This window comes from Numida meleagris, chromosome 2 (genome assembly GCF_002078875.1).
Source record: "Numida meleagris isolate 19003 breed g44 Domestic line chromosome 2, NumMel1.0, whole genome shotgun sequence".
Lineage (NCBI taxonomy): Eukaryota > Metazoa > Chordata > Aves > Galliformes > Numididae > Numida > Numida meleagris.
This window is the reverse complement of record NC_034410.1, coordinates 96,396,147-96,415,184: the sequence shown is the minus strand read 5'-3', so window position 1 is coordinate 96,415,184 and position 19,038 is coordinate 96,396,147. Positions and strand designations below refer to the sequence as shown.

General features: G+C 37.8%; 1 protein-coding gene across 1 annotated transcript in view; it reads right to left on the bottom strand.

The window, feature by feature from the left end:
* PIEZO2 (piezo type mechanosensitive ion channel component 2) overlaps nt 1-19,038 on the bottom strand; it is a 296,323-nt gene that overhangs the window by 150,581 nt on the left and 126,704 nt on the right. The window contains exon 4 of the mRNA XM_021388274.1: nt 9,977-10,019. Coding sequence (XP_021243949.1) covers nt 9,977-10,019 — 43 coding nt within the window. The remainder of the gene's footprint in view (nt 1-9,976; nt 10,020-19,038) is intronic.

Sequence of the window (19,038 nt, the reverse complement as noted above, 5' to 3'; positions counted from 1 at the left end):
AAAAGAAAAGAAAAGAAAAGAAAAGAAAAGAAAAGAAAAGAAAAGAAAAGAAAAGAAAAGAAAAGAAAAGAAAAGAAAAGAAAAGAAAAGAAAAAGTAAATTCTTCACAACCTTATTGCCAAACTCAGCAAACTGGATGAAATTTGAACATGATCACCCAGTTTCGTTACCAGTACAAACATCTATGAAACAGTCTCTAGTGGAGAGTGAAGACCATTGGCAAACACATGCTAACATTTATCCTCTACTAGATCTGGAGATAAATTTAAATATTTAATCTATCAGAAAGTAGGAAATAAATGGATTGATAGATCAATAGACAGATGAGGAGGTCTATTCACAAAGGATCTTGTAATGAATAATGCTGATGTGCTTCTCATCTACACATGGTCAAACCTGAGATTTATCACAGGTATATCACAGAATTAAGAGATGGTTTATTTGCAAGAGAACTGTCTCCAGGATGTTTGCATACCAGATTTTTTGGTATGTGCACAAGAGGCTGGAGAGGAAGCAAAACTGTCATGCTTCCTGTGAGTAAGTGACTTCTTGACTTTTAGCATATCCACACAGAGGATTAACAGACAATGATCACACAAAAGTGCTCTATTTGTATAATCAACAACATGATTTTCCTCTCGGCTATGTCGTATGATGTCCACCTTGGATTTTTAATCTCTAAATTCTCAATAAATTAGAGCATATAAAATTATTGAAATAATCTACTAGATACCCTTTTTTTATGTTGCTAAAAATCAGTTTATGATTTGGTTTCCTAATGTTTACTTTTGTGAAACATACCCTTGAAGTCTACAGGGTTGCTTAAGGACTGTGTGTTCAGACACCTCGAGAATTCACACTGCTGCTTTCAGTGTTGTTTAAAAAGAAGGTGTGAAAATAGCTGCAATCAACGCAGAGGAAATACCTTTCTTGGCATATTACAGTGATGTACTCTAGAGAAAAGTCATGATTGCTATAATTATTTTAGGCAGAGATTATTTATGTTACCATTAAGATAATTGCTTAAACAGAAAAATGGGGAGTTAAGAACTAGAAAATCTCTTAAATCTGCTCAAAACAAATCAAGTTATTTTAGTGAATGTTTATATCTTCTATGATAGGTGGTTTTATTACTTTTATTTTAATAAAGACAGCTTTGAGAAAAGCCAGTAAGCAAGGAAGTAATTACTGGTCTAAGTGCTTTAGGCATATGGAGACCATCTCCAGAAAAACTCTGACAAAAAAAGACTAACTTGATGAATCTCTTTACCAACTCGCAGGTGAGCACCATGAAGGCTACAGGAACATCAGCAGAAATATCTTAAAAGTACTCTGTGGCATGATTGCTAAAAGGAAACGTACTTTTGCAAAAGGTAAGATAGTACATTGCAAAAAAAACGATGCAAGTGACATTTGTCAAAAGTCAGCTTAAGTTTAAAAGTTAGCTGATGTTTAAAAACTATGCCAAAAAGATATAAAACAATTGTTAGAGGAAATAAGTGAATGTAAACACTATCTTGCAATAAACAGAAGATTTATCACCTTCTAAATGGTGCCACAAGAGTTGTCTTGACAGTGCATTTGCCCCTGGAGGACAGAGTACTTGCTCACCTAACAAAGAAAGTGTTAGTGCAGAAGAGCATTACACTAATATGTAACACCCCCAGGCTTTACAGATACACGCTAGGACTGGAGTTAGAAACAGAAATTCTTCACAGGCCACAGCTATTAAGGCTGTGGTAAACAAGTGGTAAGTGGGATTAGTCTAAAATGGGGGCTTGTTCGTTTTGATCTTGTTTCAGTTTATACTCACTGTTTGAGGCGGGGGGTATCATGAAATTATTTCCTTCTCAGTAGGAGAAAAAGGGTTAGGTTAGTTCACACAGTACCACAGCATGTTAAATACAAGCTATTGTTTGCTAGCGGATGATCGGAAAAAGCTTTACTCACAGTAGTTTTATGTCTGAGCACACTGGACTACACTCTGTTGCTTACAGCAATATTGGAATAAGAAGTGGACACTGAAGTGAAATCCATGAAGCTAAAACTTTTTTTTTTAATTTAAGTATGTAATACTTACCAAAATATTTCATTTAAGGTGTTACAAAAACAAACAAACAAACAACAACAAAAAATGACCACTGTTCATAACTTTAGACAATGGCTTTGTTCTTTGAAAATATAATCCAATTCTTATTCTGGCTTTCTCTGTAATTCAAATTTCTCTTTCAAAAGTTTCACTTTTCATCAGAGCAGCACAGAAAACTCAATTTAGTACAGAACCTTAGGCATGCATTCTGTATCAGATGAAACTGAAAACACATTTCTTCTCCATTTCCCACATTATAAACAACATGAATGCTTCAGCACACACATGCACAAATTCCACAGTCCTGGCCACCACAAAATAACAAAACAGGGGAAGGAAAGCAACCTCAGCCCCCACTATCTTCTCAGGACTTGGGACCCTGGGCTCCACTCTGCCTTGAGACTACTGTGTGCACATGGGAAGCAAGCCTCACTCACCAGCCTTCGCTCCTTGAAAGAAATGAAGGCACTGGCACAGGCTGCCCAGAGAAGCTGTGGTGCCCCATCCCTGGAGGTGCTCAAGGCCAGGTTGGACGGGGCCCTGGGCAACTGAGCTGGTGGGTGGCAGCCCTGCCCATGGCAGAGGTTGGGGCTGCATGGGCTCTGAGGTCCCTTCCAACCCAAGACATTCTGTGATTCTATGAAGTGAAGCATCATAGTTTGAAGCCCCTCTGACATGATTTTCTGCCCTCAGATCCCCACCTATCCATTAGATAACAGCCAGACAGTAAAATTACTAAATTGAGAGAAGATCTGGAAGATAATTCTGCTATAAGCAATAAACTGCAGCATGAGCAAAATAAGACCCTCTTATTTATAGTCTCTGAAGGAAAGGTGGGTAATTGGTGCCTTTAGAACACAAGAGCTGAAGTTAGGAGAAACACCTGGGCACAGAGGAGTTAAGTACTTGCGTAGGTGCTCTATCCTCTGAGTTGCACCACTGCACCCATTTTTCGTTGTCTTCCCAAACTCAGATCCTCTGACATTTGCAAAATATGGTGAATGTTCAGACTGCACCGTTTCTTTCAAAATAACTTCTCAAGGATCAAGCTCTGCAGTCTCTCACAGCGCCTGGCTGAGGCAATGTTCCCAAAATGATGTCAATGGGAGCAGTGCCCAAGAAAGGACTGTAAGATTCAGCTGTACATGAAGAAAGTGCTCAAAATTATGAAGCGAGCTATGAGGATAAGACTTTATATTTCAAATATATATTTATTCTCTTTACTAAATCACTGCAGAGTGTGGGGAAGAGTGAGGAATGCCACTACAGATTACCATATGGTATTTGGATTTCAAGCCAGAATTGTGCATAATAAATATTTATAGAATCCAGTGGTATTCTTTCTGTTTATTCTTTACATGTCACCCAGAGAAATTCTGCCCAAGCACCAATCAAATATCACAGCAAGTTACAAGCAATCAAAGCATGGGGGAAAGAGGGAAAACAGATTGCCAGTTGGCTCATAATTAGCAACCTGGACCTGGAAGGAGACGCTTGGGAAGCATCTCTGATGTGTCTGGATTCCATGCTCACCACACATCACGAGTGGTTTAGGAAATTGAGTTCTAAGACTCTGCAAGGGGTAGGGAAGATATACACAGTGTTTTTGGCTAGATCAAGCAGGGGCATATGTGGAGCAGCTGCAAAAGCAGACATCCGTCTACATTCAGAAACCCATATCAGAAAAAAAGGTATCTCTCGGTGATGACAGCTAGCTTGCTCCTGGCTTCTGCTGGGAACTCTCTGTCTCCTTACCTGCAGGATGTGGGGCGGTTGTGTTTACTTTGCTTTCAACAAAAGCAACGTAGGTTATCCTTATCACCTGGTGATTAAAGAGTAGTTGAAGAAGCTAATGAAATGCAAAGAATAACTGGAATATATCACAACAGGAGATAATCTTCTTATCCAGAGTCTAGCTATGATATAGGAATGGACATGAGCTGTCCTTTCTTGGCAGTCTTATTCCCTTCCCTGCTCCTAACACATTTGCCTTTTTTTCTTTTTTTTTTTTTTTTGAGATGTGAAAACTACCAGTTCCAACCTACCATTAGTAAAACTCTGAAAGAGCGGTCAGGGACTGGAAGGTAGGTAGAGGAGTTGCCGTCCCTGGAGGTGTTCCAGAAATGTGTAGATATGGTACTTAGGACATGTTTTAGTGGGTAGTAGTGGTGATAGGTGGACAGTTGGACCAGATGATCTTAGAGGTCTTTTCCAAACTTAATGATTCTATGATTTCCTTCTTCAGAAACAGTAACAGGATTAAAAAAACTGAATAATAAGCCCAGAAGACAATACATGGTACTTTACTAACAGGAGCAGCTTTCACTGCTGATCACATTCAAAACTACTTTAACCAGAATCAGAAATGCTATGTTTCATTTTCTAAACAGATACTGCTTCTGAACAAATACTGCAGATGTCATATTAGTATCATAAAGAGCTAGTCAACTTGTGCATATCTAAGAATCTGATTTCAAATTAATAAGAAATTTTTGCATTTCATGAAAGCAATGATTATTTAAGTCCCAGTTTGAAGCTATCAGCCAAACAAAACTTGCACATCAATACAGAAAACTCAGTTTTTAATACATATAATTAGATTTTACTAAGAAATGTATGTTCAAAAGTTTTCTGTCACTGAAGTAGCTATTTATTATGAAAAACATTTATCAAATGTTGACAAAAGTGTAATAACCACAGATGTTATTCTTCAAATACGTATTTTTTAAAGCAGTGTTTATATGTAATAACAGTTATTAAATCATTTTTATGCCTGTTTTGTGGAACGTTATTGTAAAGCATTACATGAGGGAGAGGCAGCACAGGGACAGATTTGAACAGGGAATAGTTGGGCTGTTAGCAGCTGAGTAGTCTGTAGGCGTGTTAGAAATTAGAACTGAGAGAAGAGCAGCAAGAGGGAGACTGGAAGTCTGTAAGACCCGCAGCACAATGAGTTTTAAGAGGTTTGTTTAAAGTTTTACAACAATCAGATCGTTTCTAGCTCAACAAATACATAAGAACAGAAGACATTTCTCTAATCACTACTGATCTCCTAGGCAAGGATGTAAAGCCCCATCATCTGGTAGCTCAAATTAGAGACATTTAAATGAAGTAAAAAAAAAAAAACAAAAAAACAAAAACAACAAAAAAAAACACCTTCTTTTGCTTTTAACTTTCAGCAGTGCAGAAGTGGCAGTTTTCCCAGCACTGGCTGTGGCCCTTTCCAGGCTCTGTGCCTGTTTGAGTCCCACCACAGCTGTGAGCTGGGAGGACACCATGGGCTATGCCATGGAAGGCCAGCTAGACAGTTTGCCTCAGCCTCTCTGCTTTTAAATGTTAACAGGCTTTGTGCATTAAGTTCTCTTTTGTATGGTCAGAGTGGCCTGGAAACAAGCATAGTTGCTGCTAATTGTTCAGAACTAACCACGAAGGAGTCTGAAGGAGCCATTTCCACTGGGTCCAGCCTATGACTGACAAAGTCAGTGAGACGAACAGTGCCTTTGAAAAACACAATTTTAGTCACATTTGGAAGAAATTACAACGAAGCTTTCTGGACATTTTAATGAATATTTGGGTGTCAGCTAAACATGCACAAATTATGAATGTGGCAAGAACAAATAAACAAAACAAACAAAAAAAAAAACCCAAACCCAATCATTCTGTTTATCCCCAAATCTGCTTGCTTTGGTTCTCCAGTATCCAAGCAAGCTTCAGCTATTAAAAACACAGTGCGAGGTGACATTTTGTACGACATGCAGGAATGACACACGTTCAGCATTTCAAAGCATGTTATTTGTAGGACAGTACAATACAAAGTAATATGTTTCGTAGTTCTCTGAATTTTTCCAAAATGTTCTGCAAGAATTGTTGTCAAGATGGTGTTGGACAACGGTGATGACTACAATGACTACTACAGTATGTTACAATCAGCTTATTTGTAATGTCTCAGAAAACAATCAATAGCAAAATGACCTTCATTTAAATCTATCAAGCCCAGGTACACTCAGTTTAATTGCAAAGCTCTTAACTCCAGTCATTTCCTGGATATAAGGCTACTTTACTCAAGCTACAGCATTTTTAATTTCTCTTGCACTGAAAAAGCAGCATACTCAGCTCACAAGTAATGCTTGCATAAATGCCTATCTGTCAGGTCTCTTGATGTCTCTCTGTTTTTCAGGATATGAAGACCACAGCACTGTAAGCACTCTACTAATGCAGAATAAACATCGCATAACCACAAAGCAGTGATGACATAACTTGTGTATTATATAGGATGAGCTTCCTGCAATGTAAACTGAGTGTCCACATCTCTTTCTGCCTATCAATCCACCCTAAAGCAGCTTGTTTAGAAGAACATTTTGTATGATTTCTCCATCTTTTGAGCAAGACATATTCCTCCTAAAGACATTACTTTCAGTGGCTTTCCTTTTGTGTATCTAAAACTCTTACTTCCTCCAGGAATAACAATATCCTTGCTCAAACAACACATTTAAATGCTACGGATATTTCACAGCTGACTCAGGTGTGCCTAAGTCAACAGCTCACAGAGGATATGTTTTTAAATAGCAAAATGTGTTGCTGCTGCGTCTTTTCTTAGTGTTGTTATGAGAACAGCTGCACAGGATCAGATCTAACAGATTTAGCCCACTATCTTGACTCCCTCTGGCTATAAGGGGATGCCTAGTGAAGAGAATAAAACTAAGGAAAACATGCAGTAATACATTCTCAGAATAATCACTCACATTTGAGAGATCTGCAGATCTGGGATTTCTGCTTAAGTTAAGTGTGCTGCATCCAAGTATTACATATAGTAAAGCATAACCTGTCATTTACTTTGGAAACTATTCCCTTAAGCATGAGAAATACTGATCTTAAGCAATCATGTATAATATGATATTAAGCAAACACTGCTATAAAGACCTATAAAGCTGAGATGAAAACACTTTTACTTCTATGATTATATCTACCTAAGTTATTCAAATCTTCACCCCATCTGTGCTAATGTGCTGCTTCAGTTAAACTAATTTTAAGCCGACAGTCTCTCAGGGTGCAGAACTGACAGCTCAAAGTCTTTCTTGTTTTCACACTGGAATGGAAATCATGGAATCTGCACAGTAACCTTTTCTAAATATTTGCCTCCTCTGAGGCAAGCTTCTCACCTGTAATGTAGTGTATTAGGATTTCTCCATGTTTCATGTGGTACCTACATTAGACATGCACAGCTATTATGAATTCTCCTTGTTGTTTGAAACACCTCACAGGTTGGAAATTTCTTCCCAGTATACCACAAATAAAATTCCTTCTAAACTCTGCTTAAATTAATTGACCATTTTCCATCAGCAGTTTCAAACATAAGACCCAAAGTATCCATTTATTCTATCTTTCCTCAAAGCTTCTTCATTTTTCCATTCTGGCTAACAGTAGTGGCAGATGCTAATTCTTAATCTTAAAAGAAGAACATGACAATGAAAGTATCAATATTTTACCACTACACCTTCTGAAAGGTATGGTAACATGCCTAATGGAAATGCTCATCAAGAAACTGAATTGGATGTAACTTGAAACAAAAGCACAATCTATTAAAAAGAATCCCTCAAATATATTAAGCCTTGTAACAGATAGTGTGTAATATTCATTAATATTAAACTTTGTTCTTCTTTTAAAAACACTCTATCTCTAAATAGACAACATCCAGTACAGTGTCACAGTTCAGGGGTTTCTGCCTGATACTTGATTGGGCACTCTGTCATCTTAAATCATAAGTGCTTATGAACCACACTCCTTCTCCTGATGCTGTACCAAAGTAGAATCACAGTTTTCCTCTCAATCAATTAATCAGGTGCCTTACACTATATGCATATGAGTTTAGAAGAAAATGGACATTAATTTGTGTCATTGTACTTGCTACATTAATTAAAAAAAAAATCTAAAATTGCTGACATTAAAAATTTGAGACAGAAATCTTTGAAAATTAATTTTGATAATTAAACCACACAGGTTTATTAAATATTGGCACTGTGAAAGACTGAAACTTTCTACCTGGGTCATTTTTAAGCTTATGGGGCAGTAGAAGATATATATATTTCATCAAACTCTTAATATTTTTCTGTCTGCTTGGGACCCATGAAGTGAAAATGACCATGATCTTTTCTTGGGATCATTCTTACACAGTTACAAAACAGTAAATATTCTGTATCAGTTTGGATTTGCAAGTTGTGTAAAAAACATATGGCAACAAAATGGCTAATTTTTTGGCTTTTTAAAAATGTTTGGCCAAAGGCTTTACAGAAATGATTCTACTAGTTTCAAGAGATTTACAAAAGAAACAAATTTTACCTCCACATATTATTCGAAGGAAGAAAAGTGCTTCTATTGTTCTATATTTTGTTACTTTTAAACTAACCAGAGACTCTAAAGCTACAAAGATAAATCAGTGCCAGTTGAAAGCTAAGTTTCAATGAGACAGAGCTTTGTCACAAGGAAACATTACTTGCCTTCCTACAGTTCCCTTGAAGAACTGAAATAATATGTACCAATGTTCAACCAGGCAGACCCTGTGTGTACTCACGTAGCACATATGCTTTTAAAATGTTCTTATAAGGAAAGAAAATTACTAAATACGAGGTCATGAGTGTCTCTTCAGAAAGGTCAAGCAGATGTGCTTTTAGAGAGATGAGTGGCCACCTTTCTGAGTCCACAAGTCTCTGAAGACCTGGAAGCTGTTTAGAGATAGCCTTAATTCTTCCCACTAGGTGCAGATTTTTAGGTGGAGATCAGAGAAAGGCAAGTATTTAGATTATTTTTTTTAATGTGTGAGTTAAGCAGAACTCTTCAACAGAAGTATGATACAGAAAATACTTTTCATTTACTCTCACCAAGATCTGATATTCTGAATTACAGGTAGGAGATAACACACTTAAGCATTGGTATTGTTTTTAACAAAAACATATCTTTTATTGCAACAAAAGGTCAGGAAAAAAAAAAAGGCAGTTTGCCTTCGCCTCCTGAGAAAGTAAGCAAGAAAGCAGTTATTTTCTGTTTCATATGGTTAAAATATCTATTTATTGATTTCAAAAGATTGAATTGTCTGTAGGTTTTGCTGAGATGCAGTATGTGCAGTATTTTCAATATGCACTCCTGTAACATGGAGAAGAGAAATCCCTTCTTGTCCAGTCAACAGTGATCCAAGCACACTGGTATACTGCAAACTACTCCATTAAGGAAAAACAACAAAACATCATCAGAGTGGGAGCAGACTTTTCTGCTTACCTTTTGTAAAAGAATAAATAAGAGATGGAGCGTTTCAGCCTCAACACCAGATTACTCTTTACTGGGCTTGGCCTAGTTTAAGTTCCAAGAGAGACATATGTTTCTGGTGTGATGACCTTGTGGTTAAGTTTGGCTACAAGAAGTTCTTGCACTTGAGGAATGCTGAATTCTGAATTTTCCTCTGATGCTAAATAGCTCTCTGCCAGCTTTGGTCCTCTTTCAACTTCATTTACTTTTGTCAAGTAATATGTCACAGTTAAGAAGTTTCACGGAAAGAATAATATGAGCGAGAGCAATATTTTCATTCATAAGTAAGACTTCTGCCCAAGTAGTGTGTCACCTTTTTTAATACTAACACACTATATAGTCACCAGCAGAAAAATATAGTGAGCCAAGTTAATATGGTGAATAAGCTGCTTCAGATTGTAGGCTGGGGAAACAGAAGAGGACAAAAAACAAGAAGCTGAACATATATATGCGTAATACTGCATAACTTCCTCTCTAATTTTGAGGTCACAGATACATTCGATCAGCTAAAATAAATAAGCTTGTAAACTCCCCCATTCACTTTTTCTTCCTTTTCTTTTGCACTGTTAATGAAACAAATGCAGGGCTTACCTTTCAAAACCAATCTGCCGTAATGTTTTCTCCCATGTGGAACCTATACAAAGAGGAGAAAAAACAAACACCCTCAGTAAAGAGCCTTTACTGTACAAACTCTCTTACTCTCCTGTTTCCATTGTGCAGCTGAAATACGTATAGCAAGGTGATTTTTTCACCCCGAAAGAAGTACTTGTAAATAACATCTGTTTTCCCCAAAGTGAAGACGTGTTAAGAGAGGCTACCACCGAATGACATAACTACGGAGGGGGGTGTCAGCCTATATAACTCCCTCACACTGCAAAGCAGCCGGTGACCGCTACAGTTCACTGCGATTCCAGGGGTGGTCTCCTCTCCTCGGAGCAGCGGGATCTGTGCATGACTCCTGAAAGCCCTGAGCTGGCATCTCACATCATGCACTCTTCACATTTCAGCTTTTCATTTTACTGCAGCGTTTGCCTGACTCTTGCTGAAAGCTTTACAGCTCCTTCTGAAACCCAGCCCTTTTATTTTTCAGCAAAAGCATGAAGATGTATTTCTGCTTTATTGTTTAACCCTCCACAGTCATAAAAAATGGCTGCAAGGGACTCCCTCATTCTTTCTCAAAATGATCAAGGACTCAGCCCTGCAAACTATTCAACTGGGTGGATCCATTAAGAGAATTTCTTCAGTAGTTCTCATTCAGTTAACACAATTTTTACGCAAATTTTCTCAAAAAATGTTCCCCTGCCTTAGCCATAGCCAGTAGGAGATAAGTTTTCGACTCCTGGTAGTTTTTTGCTTTCTGTCAGCGTCATCATACATACAGCCTACAAAGAGCATAAATATCTCAAGATGTACAGGACAGCGAGGCAAATATATAGGAGGACATAAAACTGGGTCATAGTTTGCTCACTGCCTTTTCACACTCCTGTGGGAAATGTAACAGGCCTGTATGCAATGAAAGCAGCTACAGTTCTTTTTGAATGCTTCATCGTACGTACTTAAACTGAAACCAGAGAATTGACAACAGCTCTTATTGCTGAAGCAGCTACGTAAAGATAAACATAAATCAGGATCAAGCAGATTCGCTGGGACTGACATTCAGTAGCACCAGAGAAAGTCAAAGACAAGCAGCAATGTTGCCCAAGTGAACTGAGAAAGAGAGGAAAGACATGAAGGGAGCAACTTGAAATCTAGAGAATTTCAGCATGAAATGCACATTGTGCAGTCAGTGCCCATACAGAGGCTATAACAAAACCACAGATTATTACAGGAAAAATGAGACATAATATTATCAGTAAGAAAAAAACTCTGGAGATGTTTCTCCTACCACTGTTATATTTCCATTCAGTTAAAGGCATCAGCTCAGAAATTAATGTTTGCAGTGCAGTATTTATCTGATCTGCAACATGTTAAATATTTGCATAGGACCTAGCAGATACTCTTCATCTTTGAATTCAGGACACTTACTGCAGATCTAGATAATAATCTAAAGAGTCAACTTTTAAGAAGATTTACATTGTTTGGTTTTTGGTGCTGTTCTTTTTTAATGCTCCTCAGTTAAACTTTTCAGCTTAGCCCAAGAACACTGTGGTAAATCTCTAAAGAAACAATACATTTTTCTGTACAATTTTATGCAGCATTTGTCTCTGTACTTGTCACAGTTTGTGCAAGTAAAAACTTAAAAATATTGAAAGGCCCTAAAAAAAACCAACAATTTTTTCTAATGAAAATTTCAGGGCAATGGATCTTTTCTGTTCAGAACTGTTATGACTATAGCCAGTGATTAATGTAAAAACACATTTAATTGTCCCCATTCAGTCCCAAGCAAACACAGATTTCAGGTCCATATCCAGCAGAGTACACAGAGATACAAGGCTCCAAAACTGAGGTGATGAAAGCTCTACCTTCACATTATGGAAAAAAAAATATGTCAAATTCTGTTCTAGAATAACTGAACAGCATATACAGTTTGATCAGTACCAGGAGTTTCTACTGTGACAGCTGTATGTGGTTGAGGTGAGGCAAGACTTCTGCCTGCACAGCCACCCAAGCCACTTTTCACCAACACTATGCTCATATTTTGTGCAAAGAAGTCCTCTAAACACACCTTTAAGATCAGGAAAGCAAACTTCACGCATTCATTCAAAATATGAAAACAAAAAAAATCATATACTACAATAAACTATCAAGATTTCACTGAGATACACAAAGGTCCACTCTATTAACATCTCCTGTTACAGATCATTCTCCAACCTCATCATCTCTTGCACACTCTAGAGTATATCCGGTGTCATGGAGCACTGGTGCATCATCACTGCTAAGAAGTTGACTGCACCACTCGCTCCACCGGTAAGTGCAGGGCAGATGCAAACAATTCTCCCTGTAGTTTGTGCACTCCTGCTGGCTGTTCAATCAACTCTTCAACAGTTTTTGAAGTTTGAAGATTTGAAGACTGTTGAAGAAAAGAAATTTCAACAGTACTTCTTAAAGTACAGACTAGTACTGGCAGTAGTGTCTTTAGTCAGTGTTTCTATTCTTTCCACTGTTTTGTATACTAGTTATATGAATTTTTCACTCCATGGTTGGCTGCACTTCAGTTGCATGATATATAGAGCGTCCTAGAGAAGAGAGAGAGAGAAAAAAAAAAGCAAAAGAGAAAAGGGAATTGGGTCTCCACTGGTTTGAAATCATCTTTTGGCTGCAGCTGGTTAGCAGAACGCTCTTTGAATTGCATGTGGCTCCTCTGAGGCAAAGCCTGCCAAGAACACAACTAACATTTCATATTAAAAAAATATACATCTTTTTTATGGAGTCCTATTTTAAAATGTTTATGATCTAAACATTCTGTTTTAAGATTTGCCAGCTTCATTCTCAATAGTATCAACTTCTATACTGCACTAACAGCCAAAAGTAAATACCTTGAGGTAACAGCAGCACTAAGAAGAATAATGCTACTAAAAGCCTAGAAAACTTATTTGATTTAAACCTTTCCCAGTGCTTCCAAAACATTAAACAAGATTTAAGTCACGTAACTCTCATTAAAATCAAAACGGGAGGTTTTCACGAATTAAAGACTTGATCCTGCTCCCAAAGAAATCAATCGGATTTTGGCTATTCAGTTCAGTCTTTCTCTGCTGGGAATGTGGAAAACATTCACCTGTCAACTTTCTGCATCAGACCACTGCTACACTTTGGTTGCTAAGCTAATTTGGCTTCTCTTTGCTTTCTGTTTTTTACCACCATGACAAAAATACCAAAACTGTTTATAAGAATATCTTAATTTGGTATCCATGTAATTAAGCTTTTGTTCCAAATATTTGCTCTGGAGTGCCTGACCATTCCCATCTGTTCCAAAGATTCTGTTTCACATTAACAGCACTAGCTTCAAAACTCTTCAAAAAGATGAAGTATAATGTACTTCAGGAATTACTGCTCACATTTAATAGGAACAACGGTAAAATGCACACCATGCTCACATATGAACTCAATGAAATTCTAGAATGAGCATATAAGAATATGAGATTTAATAAGATAAAATGAAAGATACCTTTATGAAATGGAAAGTTGTCTTCTTTTACAGGTAGACTTTCATTTACATGGGAGTTTGTTTGATTTGGTTAAAACTACCTTATGAATCAAATGAGAGGACTCATAATCCACTGCTAGGTTACTCGTCTTTGCAAATCATGAAGTTGCCTAGCTTGTAAGTGCAATAGTAGGCTTACCAAAAGCATGGTGTAATATGGTAGATAAGTGATTTTCAAATATTGATGGCGGTGGCACAACTATTCTCTCAGAGCCAACTCATGCTGTATGTGCTTGCACAGCAGAGGTCTGTAGCTGCTCCTGGATAAAGCTGGCATGCCTCCTATTCCATACCCATGCAGGTATGATACGAAAGTCCCTACGGATCTGACTGTGTGCAATGATTAGCTGCCACTCCACAACCTTCTCACTTCACCAGAGTAGTAGAGTATAAAGAAAAAATGAAATTAATTCTTGCATTATTTTCTCACTATTATCTGACATAAGAACCATACAACCTAACTGAACCAAAAAAACACCATCTGACATTTTTCAATAAGCATTAAGTGAGCCTGTCAGAATTCAAGAAATCAGAGTAGTGTGAAGACCTACAAGGACTGAAATAGATGAACAAAATATCAGTAAATTACATTAACTCCAAGGTAAAACAAAGAATAGCATAGGTTTCTAGGAGCCTGTCCATCGAGTGAGTATCAGAGTTACACAGGCTCTCTGAAGAAACTACCAAGGTACCAGACATAGCACAGTCACACTTATCTCATGAGTTATGTGCAGGTGGGACCCATGTAACCCTGCTCTGGTATGTTAGAAATGGGTAGGTGTTCTTGGAGCAGTAACTGCATTGGTCTTTTTTTCTCACATTGTAAAGGAAGAGTTTCAGAGCATTGATTTTGTACAGTTTAGAATATTCCTACCAATTTCAGAATTTTGATCTAAAGCCTGGGAGACTTACTGGGACATTTAGTCTCCAAATCAGAAGCAAACAAAAAAAACGTTTTGCATATCCAAGAGATACAAAACAGTGATACAGAATATTTCAGAAACAGAAAGAAACAACCTTTATGCTGCAGGCTTCACCCTCAACTCTTCCTCAAAAAACTTAGCAGTGAACAGCATACATGTTCGCAAAGGACAGGCCAATCAGACTAGTCAGGAACCCAGTAACTGAATCCACACCTAAAATGCCTCAACAAACTGGAAGAGCAGACTGCTTTGTCCTGCCAGATCTTTCTTTTGCTAGACACTTGTACCATTTAAACCATTTGAAGTATTTCAATTTCTTTTCCGTGGACTGGGCAATGCTGTTCTGCTGTATCTTCTCCTTCATCACCTTATTACTTACAGACCTGTACCGCTAACTAGCTGAAAAACACATAACTGCAGCTGATAAAAACTGACATGTTTGGAACATATACTTTTCACCAACTTCATGTACTATTAACCATCTTTGCAGTTGCTTGCTCCAGTTGGCAAACTTCTGTCTTCTCTCAGAAATGTTTTAGATTATATCTTCCCAAATAAGCTTTTTTTTTTTTTTTAATCAATATGGAACCTCTGCTATTATGAAACAGACCAGCAGTTTTGAATTCAGAAATGTGTGTGGGAAGAAACTTCTTAGTTTCTCCACAGTACCACAGAGACATTATGAGCGCCTATCTGTACATTAGCTATCCAATAGCTAGATGTTATATGCACTGTACCTCTTAAAAATATGACCTTTTCTCTCTTGAACTGGTATCAGACAATGCTACCTTAACACTTAGCAACTATCTCCCTATTTTAAGAAACAAATCTCTCGTACACTTCCTCTTCCTTTGATTGGAACTACGAAGGCTGCATCCTGCACTCTTCATTCTGGTATCCATCACAGTATATAATCTGGGATAATAATACAACATTCTTTTAAGGTGACGTCTTTTAATATGGCATGTTACTACTCTTCTGTATCTATGCTAGTGTTTTAATTGAGATTAGGAAAGCATTTCTAGAGCAAATCTCCTGGCCATCTCCACTTAGCATACTCTGGTTTGCATGACAAGATTCCTTTTACATGAAATTAAACCACTCCTCAAGGACATAAACACTGTTTTTCAGTGTTTAATGGGAATTCAGCTGGCATGACCAGACCAGAGTTAATCCACCATAAACCCCACTCGGCACACATGTGGCATGGCAATCAGAGCCACTGCGCTAAGTGCTCCACTCCTACCACACAGAGCTCACTAATGCAGATGGAGTCACACCACCACTCCTAGTCCCAGTATGCCCCCAGAAGGGCCTTCCAGTCACAGTCACCTAGGGGAAGGAAGGGGCAGGTCAAGGTATACCCTTAGGATTGCTTTCTGGTTGGTGTCCCATCTGCTGCAGGGAGGAGAAACTTTTCTTCTGGCCTGACACAACATGGAGGACTCTCTTGGATGCCCCATGCGGTCACACTTCCCACAGAACCCAGGGTGTCAGTTTTTGGAAGCAAAAAGGACAGAATATTTCATTTTTAGAACAACTCCAGGAGAAGGAATAAGAAAAAAATCTTGTCTGTTGTGGTGTGCTGTAGAGACTAAAATCACCAGCAAAGTGAAAGTGGAGGGCCAATGGTCTAGAATGCTGGCTACGCAATGAAAATGATTACTGAATACACACCAAGCAAGAGGTCATGTTAAGAGCAAAGACCAGGCATTGCAAGCCTTTACTCATACTAGCTTTCAACAGATTTTTGTCTGAATAAAGTGTACAAATTCAATCCCTACATGATAATGTTATGGGAAAGATTTACTGTGCATTTGCTCCTGTGAGGTGAATATCAAATTATTATCATGAGATACAAAAATGGCATTCCTATTGAAAAATAATTCTTGACTCACTTGATGTTAACTGGAAAAATAACAATCATCAAAACCACTAGCTGTCCCCTAAGGAAATTTTAATGAGCGGGAACTATTACTAATAAAAACTGAGCAGATTAGGAACACAAAGCAAAGTGCAGTAGAATTGACAGCATGCTTGTGCACATGCATGGAGTTGCCTATTGCTTCAAAATGAATATTAAAAAGACAACAGCTATGGTCAAGCAGTTAATGGCTGTATCTGGCATTCTTGTCTTCCAGTCTGCAGCTTCCTGGAACAATGGGAGCCCAGAAGGATCAGCAAAGGTCCCAGAGGTAAATGGGGATCGTAAAAGCAGTTGTTCCATACGCCTAATCCCTATTCTCAATTTTGATCCTCATTAGCACCAAAATTGGGGATCACGGGGAAGACTGTTATTAAAATCAATGAGTTAACTTAAGGTAGGTGACCGGATATGAAACAATCCCTGGGATATATGGGATCCAGCACCTTGCTGGTCAGACTGTGCCAAATGGAGTCAGGGACAGATCCAGCTCACTCTGGGTGAGGGTAAGACCAGTGCCTCTGAGCCTATAGAAATAGCTGGAAAGATTTGCATCAAATTTGTGGATTTTGAGAGTTTGGCTGAAATGGAATCAAACAGGAATAAAGATTAGTAACAAAAATCCTCTTTGTCAGTAACGTAAACTGTAGTTATTGTTTCTACCCCATTCATATACTACTGATCAGACAAAACAGGGGCAGTGTTCTGTGGATAATCATTTCAAGAAAATGGGAGCAGAGAAAGCAAAAGTTTCCTTTATTCATTAAATATACGGGGAAAAGCTTGCTTTAAATGTGAAGCTTATGTGTTTTACATAAGAAGCACACACTATATTTTATATGCAAAGATGACTTGGTAATTAAACAGTAGAGGAAGAAATAATAACAAGCAAAAAAGGAAAGCTGTAAGAGCATGTTTGCTCTTCTATATCAGACCTGTTTAAAAGACCTCCAGTTAATAACTTCTATTGAAGTTGGATAAATGCCTTGACATTTTTTTAAAACTTTTTCACAAGGATTACAGAGGTTTTTTTCATACCAATAATGACTTCTTCTGTTTGTTTAGATATGTGAAATCAAAACCACTTACATGCAATCTTCTCTTGCAAGACACACATTTAAAACCACTCTTATTTTAACTTCATTTAATTTCAAATTGGTTTCCTGAACAAGGCAGCAAAACCCACAGCACTACAAAATCTTTGGGGAAATTGCTTCAGATGAAACGAGATAAACAGTAAATAGAATGGTTTTTGTTTGTTTGTTTAAACTAATCTATCATTTATCCATTTGTTTGCTCTAACGGTCAGTGCTCTAATATTTTTCTAAACCAAATTTGCAAGAATACATAAAACCAGAATTCATTCTGGTAGCTTTAACTTTTTTTAAGTAGGCCTGATCCCCTTCCTCATAAGAGTGTAAACCACTGGAAAAAAAAAAAAAGTCACAGAATCATTAAGGTTGGAAAAGACCACCAAGATCATCTAGTCCATCTGCCAGCCCATTGCTGCCATAATGATTTTGCACACTGTGCAAAGCAGAACTCGGCAGTTCACCAGCACAAACTCACCTTGCAGGAGTAAGGCAGAAAAGAATCAGGTAGCACACATATAACCAATCTCTTATTTTTGTAGCAGATAGATGCTTCAGGGCTCAGAGGAGTAGTCTCAAAGGCAGACGAGATTTTCTGCCATTGCCGTGGGAGATGTCAACCTCAGCTCAGAGGGTTTAAGACCATCAAAGTTACGCTCCAGATCTTTGGAAAGGAGGCCAAATAATAACTAAATGGGCCTTTTTTCAAAAATGGAAGACCAGCTTTTCTTTGATTTTCAAAGTCAAAGCAAAAGAACTTAAAGAAAACCTATAGTAAGTTTTATTTTTCATAAACCTGGAGAAAATGAGATTTGTCTCCATTTTTGTTGGCAGAGAAATTCTCTCTCACCCCAACCAACAGTGCTCTGTCTGCTAAATAGTATCTTAGAGGCAAGGTTTTCACTTCAGAGCGTAATTGACGGGCATGCTTCCAATTTATAGAGCTACCCTCTGCTTAGTTTTATTGTAACATAATATACTGTTATGAATTATAATGTCGACCTAGTTTCCTGCAGTGATGAATGTGTGTAGTGTGCCAGCCCAAGGAATTTACATTTCATTGTCTCATTTTCTCTTTTTGTCTCATCAGAAGAAGGAGGAGTTGGCTCTTTCCAAATTCTGCAACATAATCATAGAGGAAGGGAAAGAAAATATAAAAAGTATGTCTTCAATAGCACATCCATACACAAGAAATTATGGGGAAGAGAAATAAGCATCAGAAACCAGGAAATAGTGCACAGAAATAGGAGTAACATTAAAAAGACAGAGAATTGGCATTCTAGCGGTAGCGTCTTTGACTCCACTAACATTTTGTCATGCATGCCTTTTCTCTGAAATTGCTTTTTAGAGTATATTTTTTTTTCTAAAGATAATAAGGAACAATTTCATGCATGTTTGCTTGCAGAAGAATGCGTGTACTGTGTGATGAACGCAGCAGCACACTGGTAGGACTGAGGAACTTCCTATCATCAAATTATTAATTAAAAAAAAATCTTCCAAAAAACAGTTTCAGCGGCTAAAATTACAGTAGATACAAAGAGCTGAAGTGACATGGGAAGAACGATATCCAG